General features: G+C 32.3%; 1 protein-coding gene across 3 annotated transcripts in view; it reads right to left on the bottom strand.

Moving 5' to 3' along the window:
• The window catches only part of LOC142327371 (uncharacterized), a 43,466-nt gene extending 32,863 nt beyond the window's left edge, over positions 1-10,603 (bottom strand). The window contains exons 1-2 of one of the 3 annotated variants that reach the window (XM_075370573.1): positions 10,516-10,603; positions 8,162-8,239 (exon numbers count right to left, since the gene is read on the bottom strand). In XM_075370573.1, coding sequence (XP_075226688.1) covers positions 8,162-8,219 — 58 coding nt within the window. In that variant the 5' untranslated portion in view covers positions 8,220-8,239; positions 10,516-10,603. Of the gene's footprint in view, positions 1-8,161; positions 8,240-10,086; positions 10,222-10,515 lie in introns of those variants that run through there. The other 2 variants (XM_075370403.1, XM_075370488.1) reach the window with 2 other exon arrangements.
• Between the last annotated feature and the right edge of the window lie 5,087 nt (positions 10,604-15,690).

Raw genomic sequence — 15,690 nt, 5'->3', positions numbered from 1 at the left:
AGTGACAAATGAAGAGGTATTGCTGCAAATAGATGAAGAAAGAAGCATTTGGAAAAATATAGTTAAAAGAAGAGACAGACTTATAGGCCACATACTAAGGCATCCTGGAATAGTCGCTTTAATATTGGAAGGACAGGTAGAAGGAAAAAATTGTGTAGGCAAGCCACGTTTGGAATATGTAAAACAAATTGTTAGGGATGTAGGATGTAGGGGGTATACTGAAATGAAACGACTAGCACTAGATAGGGAATCTTGGAGAGCTGCATCAAACCAGTCAAATGACTGAAGACAAAAAAAAAAAAAAAAACTTTTAAATATAGAGTGTTTCTAAATTGTGGGGGGGGGGGGGTGGCTATACTTTTTCGGATTCTAATTGAAAAACTAAACAAAAAGTATCCTTAGGAAAAATTGCAATTTGTCATACGTTCTTCCAAAGTAGCCATAACAAAGTAGTACCTGAACATATGGGCAGGTATTTTTAATGACAACTTTTGAGGTCCTATCATTCTACCATATCGTTTAAATGAAGAAAATTATCTTGCTCATTTGACCGAAAATCTTTCACATTTGTTGGAAAACCTACCTCTTCAATTAAGAGTAAACGTAAGGTTTCTTCATGATGGAGCTACAGCACATTTCAGTCAGTTCGAATCATATTTCCTACATGAAACTTTCCATGAAAAGTGGATAGGCTAGGAGGGCCTGTGCCCTGGCTTGCCCTATTACGTGACTTAAACCCTCTTGACTTCTACCTGTGGAGCCATTGAAACGTACTGTTTATTCAATTCCAATATTCAACATTGAGGATCTTCAACCAAGGATTCAAATGGATTTCAAGAAATTAGGAATACTCCGGGAATTTTTGAACTGTTAAGATAATCTCTCCGAAAATGAAACATTACATTCAGTTATCATGTTGATCTTTGACCCCTGACAAGATTTGGCAGTTGAATAAGTGGTCATGTTTTCCAGGATGAACATGTGTTTCAAGTTAAATTTACACAGTGAAAGAGTGGATTTCTTGAAAAATATAAACTAAAACACGGGTTTGAGTAATCCCAAAAAATCAACAAAGAACCAACAAATAAATAGAATATTGAATGTGTGTTCATGTTTTAACGGGTGTTCCGATATATTAAATAATGATTTCTCAGAAAAGGGCGTATCTCGAAAACGATGCGTCCTGGGCCAATTCTGCCGCGATTTTGAAAGGCTTAACCAAAATGGTACTTTGCGATCCCTCGAAAAAATAGAGCTTAGCCCTATGTGTCTAGGTGCCACCGTTCTCGAAGTACGCCATTTTTTAAAAACTTTTTCATATTTGATGATGATTTTTATTTTACCTGCATATATATTCAGTGAATGTCAACAGCAATGATCATTAAAGTGGATATGTTATTAATCAGAGAGCAAAACAAAAAATGAATTTCCAACGAGTAACATTATCAAACGATTCTAACCAGTCTGACACTAATAAGTGTTCTGTTATACAAATTTATTTAATAAATATGATTTAATTATATTCTTAGACAACGTGCAAAACGATATTCAACGTTTATATAAGAAGTACTCTTCCAGCGAAATTAACATAAAATTAAACTATGAATATGGAAAAAAAAATATATATATATTTTCAAGGCTTCCCCAAGAGAGAGTTTTAAAGATTTCAGGTTGGAAAAAATGCAACTTTTTGTTGACAATATATCGGCTATTGACAGGGCTTTTGCTGATTTAACTGAACAGTATTTTGAATTGAAACACAAACTAAAAAATACATTTTTGTTTCTGATTTGTTGTTGTGTATTGAAATTCCAAATAAAAAACACACATTAGGTGGCTTTTTATTTTAGAGTTGTTAATTTATAAAAATCTAGATCTCAAGAAAGTTCACAAAACAAATATGCAAACTTATGGTGAAATGTTTAAACAAAGTTGTGCGCACTTGGCAGATGCCGGCATCGTAAAAACGAATAAATCCTTCAAATATAACGAAGTAATCAGCAAGCTTTTTCCTCGAAATCGAACAGATAGATCTGTTTCACCATATAAAACTACAGTCACTTCTTTTTCAGGTAGCAGACTACTGCACGGCCAATTCAATTACAATCCAGTCTATTTATATTGGGATGATCCAAACAAAATGATAGCTAGATTGTACACGCTTGTGGGTGAATATGACGCTGGAAAAAAGAGCGTTTCGAACAAAATAATATCCATAATTAAAGAATTGAAAGATGTTGAATTTGAATAGATTATTGATATTAGAGTAATATTTTTTTAATATGAAATGTCACGAACAGGAATAAGATTAGGTAGTAAAAGACGAGGAAATAGTGGAAAAAGTATTCCTGGTCCTCTAGGAATTGGTTTTTCCCAAACAAAATATGGACATTATGATATGCAAAACCATAGATTTTGTAATGTATCTGATCCGATTGACAGCGGGGACGCGTTTAATTTTAAACAAGCTCAAGATATCTTTAAAATCACAATGGAAAGTTTAGACAAGGCGACAATAAACTATGAAGTAAATACTATAAAGTATATAGAGGATGAAGAAAAATGGCTTGAAGACGAATCTGCAAAGATTATGACAGATGCGCTCGAGCTGCTTAAAAGAAAAATTGATGAATATATAGATGCTAAATTAAATGTTTACATTACAGAAGATCACATGACCGCTAACATCAAGACACATTTAGAAAATAAGATTAAATCTGCATTCACTCAAATGAAAAGCTAAATTTAAAAGCACTTCATAAAACGTAGTGTATTTTATAGTTCAACCGGTTTAGTATAACTAACGAAAAATAATCTGTTTTTTTTTTCGATAAATCTTTTTGTATTATTTTTTGGTTTATATGAAACATCTTGGAGATGAAGATTTTCACCACCTAATTTAGATACATTAAAGAATCATTAACCCTGAAAATTTTTACATTAAAGATTGCTGTTTATTGTAAAAAATGTGTTGAAAATATTACGGTATCTCATCGGCTGGAATATCGGCTAATGTAATGAGTATACATTGTTAATCAAATTAAAACCAGTTCCTTGAACCAGAGGAATTGTTTTTTAGTTACATTAAATAATCATGTGACTTGTAATAATGTATTTGAAAGAAAATAATTTTTTTATATATATAGATACGATGATAAAGAAAAATCAGAAGAAATACGCGGTATTATCGGTTCTATAATCAATAAAGCTGTACATTTATTACCGTTTGACGCTCATTTGCCGGGTTACAATTATTGCGGTCCCGGTACGAAGTTAGATATAATATTGTAACGGAGTGATAAAGTCATTAATAAAATAGATGAAGCTTGTAAGTGGCACAATATAGCTTATTCAAAGTATTCTGATAATTAAACCAGATCTCAAGCTGATAAAACGCTTGCTGAACGAACTTGTGAACGCATAATCGCACCAGATAGTAGTTTTACTGAAAGAGCAGCTGCCTACTTTGTAACTAACGCGATGAAAGCTAACTCAAAATTTGGTGGTAGATTAAGACTTAGGAAAAGTGGTGGTTATTAAAATTAAATAAAGGTGAGTACTTAAATAATGTACTCAATACCGAAACGCGATTTATAAGATCACGAGTTGATTTAGTACGCAAAAGAGTTAAAAATTACAAATTTTTGAGGCGTTTTTATGCTCAACACTTTACCAAAAAAGATTAGGAAAGAAAAAGCGGTATGGTTAATTTAGACACTTCAATCAGTCGCGATACGCATTGGGTCTTTTTCCGGAAAATCGATAAAAATGTCGATTATCTTGATAGCATATGTGATTCACATCCTCTTCCAGAATTGATGAATTATTTCGGTAAATATAATGTAACGTAGAATTATATTAGATATCAAGTCGAGACTATGCAATATGTGGTCGATTATGTTTAGAATTTTTTTCCGAATAAATTACATGTTTTTCAGATATATAGAATAGATATGTCGTGTCTATTATCGATTAACGGTAACATCTCAATTCCCCCCCGAGGGGAGAAGATCCCGCCTCGTAGCGTGTGAGGTCGCTACACCACCCTCTCCGTTTCTTGCCAGCAATGGCTTTAACGGAGGACATCTTCTTGCCCTCAAACTCATCACATTCCACAGTGTTCAGCGCGGCCACGTGAGATGTCACAGATGCCCCGAGGGACATCTACATCAGTAATTCGCCACGAGAGATAGTAATTGAGTTCTGCCTTCCGAAGAAGACAGTTGACACCTAACGCTACCACGTTGCCCTCAGGAACTAAGCTAAAAGCCTACTCGCGGAAGAAAGAAGACCCCGCGCCTGTCACTTAAGCCCTAAACTACTACTACACTCTAGTGTGTAGATGCATCAAGTATGCCACGATTAACGGTAACTGTTGGGTAAAGTTAAAAATAAAAAAACACACAGCTAGTATTTGCCAATTGGACTTTAATGAAAACAAATTAATATAAGTTAATTATTATAACCTTAAAAACTACTTAATACATCAGCTGAAATCAGCGTCTGAACATTGATAGTTAAATGAAAAAATACATGAGTACACGCTTCTAAATACAGATTTTGACAATATACGTTTTTGACGAAGCCTGAAAGAGAACATGAAACACCTTAATTTTAATTATAACTTTAGAAAAATATAACATCAATAAACATAGTATGTCTGAAAAACTATTGCATTGCTGACAAATGTTGTAATATTGAAAAATTAGGAATGAACAAATGTCATTAACTTAGAAACATCAATTACAGTAAATCTTAATTGGCACTGGCCTTTCCTGATTTGTGAACCACAAACTTAACATTAAATAATGTAAAAATGTAATTCTAGTTTAATGTAGAAAAGGACACAATAATATTACAGTACAAAAGAGTTAATTACAATATAATCACACTGAACTTAATTGAGCACATGAAATAGGTTGCAGCTGAACAATGACAGCCTTCTGTAAGTAACCTGTCGTGACTGTACTAAAGTGAAATTGAAACTTGAACGGCATAGGTATGATGAACTGAATGTTCCACAAATTTGAATGATAACATAATGGTTTAACGTAATGAGTAATGAAAAACTGAACTTGCCTGTAGCACACAAATATTAGCCAGAGATGAACTCGTGACTGGTAAAGATGAATACCTATGTAATCCTGGGCGTAGTCCGCACGGTGTATCAGGAATACAGAGGTGTGATGTGGTTTGGTGGTAGCATGATGCGTAGAATCTCAGATATGTAGTGATGAGTTTGAGATTCTGCTTGAGTGAGGAATGTTACCACAAAGTTTGCAGGAGAGTATTGCCCTAGGCGACTGCAGTGGTGAGATGTTGGATTTACTCTGCCGAAAAGATGGCGAAAGAAAGCGGGGGTAACCAGATCCAGGTAGTGGACAGGAGAGTGTGTGTATATATTAGTAAGGGGACGAAAAAATAACGGGTGTATGAAAAGGGTAGTCAGAAATAACTCGATAGAAGAATGGGCGCGGTCGCTAAGGGTGACGGTGGGAGGGTCGAACACAAGAACAATAATGGAAGCAGGTGGACTTTACAGACCCAGAAATACGAAACCAAGTGAGATTTAAACATTCTTTGTAACAAAACAACGGGACCCACCCTAGCTTGGAATTCGTAGAAAATAACGGAAAAATTTATGCCAGAATGGCGTAAACAGTAACAGTTCAACTATTAGGAAACCTTTTTCCCTAAAAATAATCCTTTCAAAAGGCCCCGAATCGGGGTTTGAAGTGGTTGATGACCGCCAACATTATTCTGAACGTGGAAGAGAATAAAAATAATACATTTTGTTACGCATTCGTCAAGGATGTTAAAAAAAGATAAAAGAAATAACTATATATTTACAAAGAAATATTATGTAACAATACCGACGGGTAGTTATGAAATCGAAAATATCAGTGAATAAGTGGAGAATGAAAAAAAAAAAAAATAAAAAAAAACATTTCCTTGCGAGCAAACACCTTACAATGCGAATTTAAAAGCACTGTATGGATAGATTTTTCGGATAAAGATTGCAGCATCGGCAGTCTCTTGAGTTATGGCCCGACAATTCTCAAACCGAATATAACACATTTTTCAGATAATAAATATCGCTCCTGTAAACATAATACGTGTAAAATTTAATATTATTACGGGTTGTTTCAGAAACAAAGATCAAGATCGTATTTTATATGAGTTTCCACTAATTGCAGACCCCGGTGAGATAATTGAAGAATATCCATTTTATATTGAATTTCTACCGGTACATGTGAGAGAAATTTACGATTTAGTTACATCGTTGACCAACGAAAATGATAATTTATTAAATCTGTGCGGCGAACGAGTAAAAATGTTGGTATTGAAAGAATCTCAGTAAACTATTGTAACTGAATTTTTATTTTTTAGATATGCCGCTCGAATTCGAAAGTTAAGAAGAAATTGAAACGTTTCAACATAAAAAAAACCTTTCAGATTGACAAAAGAAAGCGTAGGAAAATTAAAAGCTCTAGGATTTGAAATCGTTGGTGGGAAACTTAAAAGCACCAATACGTTATTGAAATGAAAAATTAAATTTCCGTATTACAGAATGTATAAGATGAATTATTTTAGTCAATAAAGTAGCTAGGTCAGATCTCTAATATATGTATCCCTAAAATATGTAATCAATTCCACAATCCTTATTCCTTAGCGAATATAAAGGAAAAGGAGATGAAAATATCTATAAATCAACCGGTTATATATACTGTTCTAGGTGAAAGTTGTCGGATTGTTTTCGGAAAAAATCTACTACTTCAGACGTAGGTAATTTTGCCGTCGCCTTTATATTCCTGGATATACGATATCTTATCAACACGCAAGAAGTAGCGTCCTGGTTGGTTTCGCCGAAGATTATAAAAAATAATGATAAACAATAGACACAAATTAGTGGTGAGATGTTTTGATAGGGATGTAACCGCGATACGCGCTACGGTTCCCGACCATAAATCTAAGATACAATTAACAGAAATCGTGTGGGTTGTTCCATATTTAAAGTTTCCGTTCGAATACGAATTGGAACTGCTTAAGATGAGAGATCGAAATAAAGATGTGCGTGCGTATGGCGTTCAGAGCGTGGGACCTTCAGAAAAATACGGCTGTTCCTCAAACGAATTCTTTTATAAAAAACGTGACAATTTTGTCGCAAATAGATAAAACACGCTATGTTATTGTAGGTTTTCAAACCGATAGGAAAGATAACGCCATAAACGAGGAGTCAGAATTTGATTTTTATAATGTGAAAAATATTAATGTAATAATAAATTAAAATAAATACTCGTACGAAAAAATGCCGAATAGCACAAGCGAAACGAGCCTTCAGTAAGAAATATATTTGTTTACATCAAAAATTAATTTAAATGTCAGGAAAAGATTTTTGAAAGTATAGGTTTGGAGTGTCGCTTTATATGGAAGTGAAACTTGTACTATCGGAGTATCTGAGAAGAAAAGATTAGAAGCTTTTGAAGTGTGGTGCTATAGGAGAATGTTAAAAATCAAATGGGTGGGGATAAAGTGACAAATGAAGAGGTGTTGCGGCAAATAGATGAAGAAAGAAGCATTTGGAAAAACATAATTAAAAGAAGAGACAGACTTATAGGCCACATACTAAGGCATCCTGGAATAGTCGCTTTGATATTGGAAGGACAGGTAGAAGGAAAAAATTGTGTAGGCAGGCCACGTTTGGAATATGTAAAACAAATTGTTAGGGATGTAGGATGTAGAGATTATATTGAAATGAAACGACTAGCACTAGATAGGGAATCTTGGAGAGCTGCATCAAACCAGTCAAATGACTGAAGACAAAAAGAAAAAATACAAATATAAAGTTAGAATTTTATTTACCTTACTATACTTGTTTTATTTGTAAAGAAATTATTATATTATGAAACAAAGACTAATTATTCCGTAATAAATTTTAAATGTTGAGATTACAGATGTAGTTGAAAATAAGTAAAGAATAATGATTTTCATTTGTTCTAAGAAGGGACTTCAAGGTTTCAATAAAAATTAGAAAAATATTTTATTAAATAAAATATCACTTTCAGTGAAATTTTGAGAAAGGAATTGAAAAATGTATATATTTATTCTTACATTTACTTCATACAACTAAATAAAAAAATAGATGTTAAGTAAAAATTACCTTGACAATTGTACACCATATAAAATACGATTAATATTGTAAATCTATTGGATACCATTTTTTCTTGACATGTACCACCTGAAAAAAAATTAAATTTTTAATTCTGGAGGCTTTCTCAGTAATTATATTCTCTGTCTATCTCTCTCTCACTCTCTCTCTCTCTCTCTCTCTCTCTCTCTCTCTCTCTATATATATATATATCCTTCTATATATGCTTTAAGAAGTAGTGTTAAGTGAGCAGTATCTTAGTGAATTAGGTGTAAAAAACTGAAGTTTTTAAAAATGTTCATTTGAATATTTAAAAAAAATTACTTTTACAATACTTTACTTCTACTAACTGCTAAACCAATTCTAAGGAATGTAAAACAATCTGTTATACTAAGGATAATATAAGGTGAAGTTGTTTCTGGATATCTTTTTCAAGGAGTCAGAAATAATGACACATATCAGCATTCCAAGATCTCCAAAATGATGAGACTATTAAGCCCTGAATATATTCATACGATTTTTACTCTGCTCGCCGATGGGCTGGATGTGTAATGAATTTTACTATTCCCTGAGAAAGCCAATGTGACTAGTGCCATATATAAATGGAAAACAATTGAATGTAGATTTATTTTCATAAATTTCAGAATAAATTTTTATTATTATAAATTTGGTTTTAACATTCTACCTAATTAGGAATGTATCTGCAGATAGTTATCAAAGAGGAATGTCGATTAGGAGGTTTAAATAAAAATAAAAATTACGTATATAGTCAATTGTTAAGTACGTAATTCTTGTTTATGACACCGTGTGTTGTTAGCTACCATTTATTTCTTCATACATTTTTATTATTGTATTTAGACGACTACCCAAAAAGGAGTGTAATATATTTAAGATGTATGTATGTATATTTGTTGCACTGTTGTAGCTCAACGGCTGAACTGATTGTCGCCCGCCCGGTCTTTAATTATCCTATGTTAAAAAGCAATGTTTATTTTTTTGGCGGTCATGATTTTTAATATTTATCTTTTGTTAAAAGGGAACTGAAACATTTTTTTTACAGTAGTAATCTATATAAAAATAAATCAAATCAGAAAATTTACCACTCTCCTAAAGACATATATGTATATGTATGTGTATTCGCCCGCGCTTGCGCCTGTATGTGTGCCGAGTTTTCTCGGTTATAAGGTGTCTGTGGTTAAAATGGCTTTCTAAGGTTTCCAAATATAATAACAAAAAATAGAATAACTTGGGCTTGTAAAAGGCAATCGAAAACATAATAACCAAACACTTTTTCATAACAAAAGTTTTAGTTAGGTTGAAGATTTTATAGTTTTCAAAAAAAAGAAAAAAATTAACAATTACCAATGGTGCCAATTAATGTAAATTTTTATCGAATTTTAATAAAATTTGGACTAAAATTTAATGTAAAATTCAAGAATCTTCACTTCAAAATCTTAATTAAAAGCATAAATGGAAAAAAGTAGAGTGGTCTATTTCGTTATCAGTTTCAGAGATGTAAATCTAAAAAAATAATTTCGTACTAAATGTATTTCCAAATAAGAAAAAAGTTGTATTTTTCTTATCTTTTACAAAAACGAACTAAAAAGTTCTGTTATATCTGTGACTAAATATTGTAGGGAGGAATAATCAATCGATCTTTGCAGATTGTGGGTACATTAAATTCCTTAATAGAAAGATTTTTGGTTTATATACTCGTATGTTGGATTGATTCGTTTAAAATAAAACTGAAACGAAACTTTAAAATAAAAATAAAAAATAATTATAAATAAAAGTATTAATATTTTATTCTCTAAAAAGCAGAATATGTTTGCATAATTATGTTGTTTCGTATTTGTTAACTCTAATTTAGGTGAAATCTAATCAAATAGTTGCTGGTCGCTAATACGTCCAAATGACATACATGATACTACACCAACCTTTTCTTAATTTTGCTGTTCGATAGATCTATACCAGTTTTTAAGTTAGTAATTTATTGCACCTCCGGTACTTCGACCTCACTATTGTATTCCTTGAGGACTTTCAGGCGTTAAAGGTTGTAAAAATGAGTTTGCCTAGTTTCGCAAACGAATTTCTTTGTTATTATTAGTAACAATTTATTATTATTATTATTATTATTATTATTACTAATTATTTGTAATTTTAACTGAATTTATTATTTTCAACATGTATAGTATATTTTACTCGTACAATAGAAAATATTAAAATATCTTTTTTGTAATTATTCCTTATTAAGTGAAGAGATACATATTCTTTGCGAATAAGTATTATATTTCTAAAAAAATAACGATAATAATAAAATAAAACAATAATAATAAATAAATAATAAAACAAATTAATAAACTCACACAAAATTTGATTCAACTAAGAGATGAGAGGGGTTCTGCGTTGAACGTTTTCTAAACGATTTCATTTATATACCTACCACAAAACTAATTGTATGACTAAATTACTGTAATTACTCTTATTTTATGCATTGGTGTGTATGAAATCTATTATATAAAAAGCGTAAATTATTCTGTACACAATTTGAAAAAGAAACCTGTAATGAATAGTATATTATGTCAATTAGTAAAACAATAATAACAATTAGCTCAGAATAAAATAATATCTCTCTCTACTTGTGTTAAGAAAACATTATACGGGTACAAGTGAAATAAATAATTACAAAAAACAAATAAAACAGTAATGTCACTAAAATTATTAATTTCAAAATACTGTATTAATATTCTTATTTCGTGACATAGATTTAATTACTCATTCATATATTATTTTTATTTATAATTTCTTTCTATTTTGGTAATTTTTTCTCCTATTATATATATTTTTTATTCACATTTATATTTACCTCCATGGATTCACATTTAACTATAATTGTTAAAAAACGAAACGCGCATTTGTTTCAAGTTTTATTATAGTAATATTTTTTTTTCTATTTTGTTTAACCTCCGGGACTACCGTTAGGTATCGCTTCAGAGGATGAGATGAATGCCTTGTAGCGTGTGTGTTAATGCTATGCCTGACCGGGTTTTGGTCCCGGGACTTCCGGATCTTTATTTATTATAAACAATTTTGAACACTTTCAATACTTTTATTGTAAGTAATATACTTTATAATATTTACTTCTAATCTTTACTTTTTAATCCTTTGTATAAAATATAGATTAAATAAAAGTGGAAAATCTGAAATAAATATGAACTTAGTTTTTTTTTAGAGTCATGCATGTTTTCTTACAGACCAATGGATTCCTTAATTTTTTCTTCAGAAAAATTACTCGTTGCTTCCTCTACTAGCTTATTTGTTACGTTTCATTTCTAGTTTTACGGTTTTTTAATTTCATTATACAGCGATATTAAATTCAATGATTAGCTTGTTGTAGCGTAAATATTCATTTTTTTACGTGACTTAGTTCATTTAAATCACCCTTTTCCCTTCCTCAATCACTAGTATTTATTTAATTTCGATTATAAATATAATCTTGTAATACATGTCGAATCGCTTAATTTTCTTGTTTATTTAATGTCTAATATTCTATTGATTATAAGATATAAAAACTTTATCAATTAAGGGAATTTACTGTAGGGATCTTGTACGATAGTATTTATGTTGCTATAACGGTAAATTTCTCGTGTTTTATGAGGTGACAAGTTCTCTTGTTATGATCAAATTGATGTCGTTTGTAAATCAAACCTTACTTTTTAGTGTCTTAATAAAAAAAGGGGCGAAAGAGTTAAGCTTGAAATCATTATTAAATATTTTTTATGGTTACGTAAACTACAGTCTAAAATAACATGTCACCTTCTGAGGCTTCCTCAAAAAAGTTATAAAAATGAACTGACTAAACATTGTTTGGCTGTCTTAAGTATTAATCAAGTAGACAAATATTTAAAAATTAAATATTTAACCTACCCTTCTATTTTTATTAATGAGTTTGCAGTCTTTGTAAAAAGACCGGAGACTTAAGATATTTTTTAATTATTGTATTATTTAAAAGAATTTCCGATCATTAAAAAAGTTTTCTTTTTCACAAACAATATTACTCTGTCGATTAATTTGTAAATAATACTAATAAAGGAATGTAAAATAACTTAAATTTTATTGCATCTAACACATGCGTAAATATGTGGTGAAAATCGTTTTCAACAAGGCCTTCTAAATTTTGAACTGTTTGGTAATATTAGGTAGGCCAAATAATTTCTTTTTGCTTTTTTTTTAAGCCCTGGAACCACCGTTTAAGTATTGCTTCAGAGGATGAGGTGAACGATGACAATTTTTGTAGCGTGTGAAAAATGCTATGCTTGACTGGGAATCGAAACCGGGACCTCCGGATGAAAGGCCGAAACGCTACCACTCGTACCACGGAGGCCGGCACGCAAAATACTACCAAACATTAGTATAATTTAACATTATATGCTTACATTTATAAAGTTAATATGAACTTAAACCATATCTATATTTTATCTTACAATTTATGTTTTAATACTGGCAAAATTTACGATTACATGATATATATAATGTATTATTATATACCAATAATAATGAAAGATCTATTAAGTGAAAACCATAGTTCAGAGATAGAAACTACGGAACATTATGAAAGAAACCCAATATATACGAACTATCCGACAACTGTGCTAATTTTTTTGAAAACTAGAAGCGTATTTCCAAACAAAACAACATTCAATATTCAAATTGCACAAAAACACTGGTGGACAAAAAAAGTGCAAGATATAATTTCTATTTATGTCTGTTTTTAGAACAGTTTTGTTACTTGATAAATTATAAATACTTTATTACACTAAAAATTTCAGAACTCATATTACTATAATACAATTTACTCTTTCTAGTCTGTAGTAGTTATGATAGTAGAAAGCGATATATATAATATACTTCCAATTTAGTTTAATATTATTGTTCATGCCACTTATTGCGCCTTCATTGTACTGAATAGATAATTTGCAGTAGAAAACCGAAATGTGTTTTGCGTTTATAAACGTATGCAGGTGTAGTAATATATCTACAGGTCATTCACGCGAACCGGATGTTTTAAAAATAATCATAAAAAATTGAATATTTACTTCATAAAAGTTTTATCGGTACTGAAACACTTGTTAAATCAAAACATTTGTTACTTACTCATGAACGAAAAATTATATCCGGCAAGTGATGTCCATTTTGGGCAATACATTGTTGTAGCCTTTTACGGTAACTGGCCTCAATTCTTTGCAGCATGTCCACATCAATCTGGGTGACGTGATGACGAATTGCGATCTTTGTCGTCCAATGTACGCGGTTTATTGCCGTACACACGCGATTTCAGAAATCCCCACAGAAAAAAATCACAACTACTCAAGTCGGGGGACCGAGGGGGCCAAGGAATGTCGCCGAATCTGGAAACGATCCGTCCCGGAAAAAAGTTACGGAGAACAGCAATCGTTGCCCTCCCTGTGTGCGCTGTAGCTCCATCCTGCTGGAATAACAAATTTTGAAAATCGATTCCCCGGTTTCGTAACTCAGGGATGAAATACGTATTCAACATTGCAATGTAAGGATCAGCTGTTACAGTTACGGCGGCGTCATTTTCTTCAAAAAAATATGGTCCAATAACACCGACTTTTCCTCTTGCACACCAGACAGTCACCTTTGGGCTATGAAGTGGTCTCTCGTGACGCTGATGTGGGTTTCTTTCTGCCCAATACCGGCAATTCTGTTTGTTGACGAAGCCATTCAGATGAAAATGGGCTTCACCACTCATTAACAATAACAAATTTTCATTTTCTTCAAAAACGGTAAGCATTTGTCGACAAAATTGTAATCGCTGCGTGAAATCTTGCTCGTTTAACTGCTGCACGACGGCTACCTTGTAAGGATGGAAATGAAGGTCTGTATGCAGAATTAGTCTTACCGTACTTGTGCTCATTTGAAGCGCTGCTGAATGCCACTGAATAGAGCGGCGTGGGCTTCTGACAATGGCTTCCCTTACTCGTTCGATGTTCTCCGGAGTGCTAGCAGTTCGTCGGGGAACCAGTGGTTTTTTCTTCAATATTGAACCGCTTGTTCGAAAGTTGTTTACCCGTCGCAATATTGTGTTACGAGAAGGGACAGTTGCATTACGATGGATATTAAACTGACCTCGGAAATCTCGCTGAACAGCAGTTACGGATTCGTCATTTCGCACAAAACTGTCATACGCGTACAGGCGTTGGTCTAGCGTCCATGGCTCCATCTCAACGACTAAAATGTAAATGCTATGAGAACAAAGGAAACGTCAGACACCAGCCACGTGCCCCTTCCACTACGAACGCCCGAGTACAACCAACTTCAAAAACATCCGGTTCCCGTGAATGATCCTCTATAACGAATGGTCCAATTTTAAAACTTCAAACATTGATAATTCTGAATACTAGACATAAATTTTGTAAAAACGTAAGGAAAATAGTAAAGCAGCTGATTAATGCTCCAGCAGCTCCTCTAACTTATGAAATTCTGTATTATAATTATAATAATGAATTACTATATTATGGTTGGTGAATGACTAATCCTTGACGGGGATTCGGATTGGTTGGAGGGCAATTTTGTTTGCACCAGATAGGTAACGCTATGAAAAATTACTTAGCAGTATTGGTTCATGAACTCAGTTCAAAGATTTATTTTGAATAAAAATCGAGTCAGTTAGATAATCATTGTTGTTTGAGAAATTATATATTGAAATATATATGTATAATTTCTCAAAAAGAAAATAAATACAGGATATATCTAAACGTTAAAATAACATTTGTATACAAACATAAGTTTAGATATCAAAAAATTTCACCTAGATTATTGCCCTTTAATAAAATAATCTACTCCTAAAATCTTACATATAATGGTGCAAGTATGAGGCATTGACTTTCAAAATTAAAACATAAGAATGCCAAAATTCTATTTTCATTTTCCTTTGAGGAAATAATTATAAAAATCTAAAAACTGGAATCAAAAGCACGTTAGATTTCGTAAAAAATTACTTGTTAAATTACCAATAAATAGTCAAAATAATATCTTCTTTTTTTCTGCGGTATATAACCCCCACATCTTGAACGTACCACCTACCTTCCATATCCAGGGTGGGAACAGCCCTGAGTTCAATACAAATAGAAATGTTCAATCTTTTGACCTGACTTTCATCTTTAGGTCACTATACGGACTGAACTTTTCGTCCTCCTGCAGATCATAAACAGTGAAAAACCGTTTTGGGAATGGACTTACACCACCCATCGCAAAGTTGGCGATATAGCAGCCAGTGTAACGTGACTGCAGGTGTAAGAGAGGTCCTTTAATTCTCTACATGTCCCCCGCGATGTCAAGCATGTAATAAGATGCCCATTTGTGGTTTGGTGAGTAGTGGATTGGAGTCGGTGCAGAGATTTCTTAAAACATCCACTCTCTTCCATGACATACATCAGTTTCATCTCCAGGGTTGGTAGCTCTAGACTGGATGTTTACCCCGGCAGCTCGCCTTGCTACAGAAGAGTAAATCATTATAC

The sequence above is a fragment of the Lycorma delicatula genome, chromosome 1 (assembly GCF_047948215.1).
Source record: "Lycorma delicatula isolate Av1 chromosome 1, ASM4794821v1, whole genome shotgun sequence".
Lineage (NCBI taxonomy): Eukaryota > Metazoa > Arthropoda > Insecta > Hemiptera > Fulgoridae > Lycorma > Lycorma delicatula.
The sequence above is the reverse complement of the archived record's forward strand: the minus strand, read 5'-3'. Positions and strand labels throughout refer to the sequence as shown.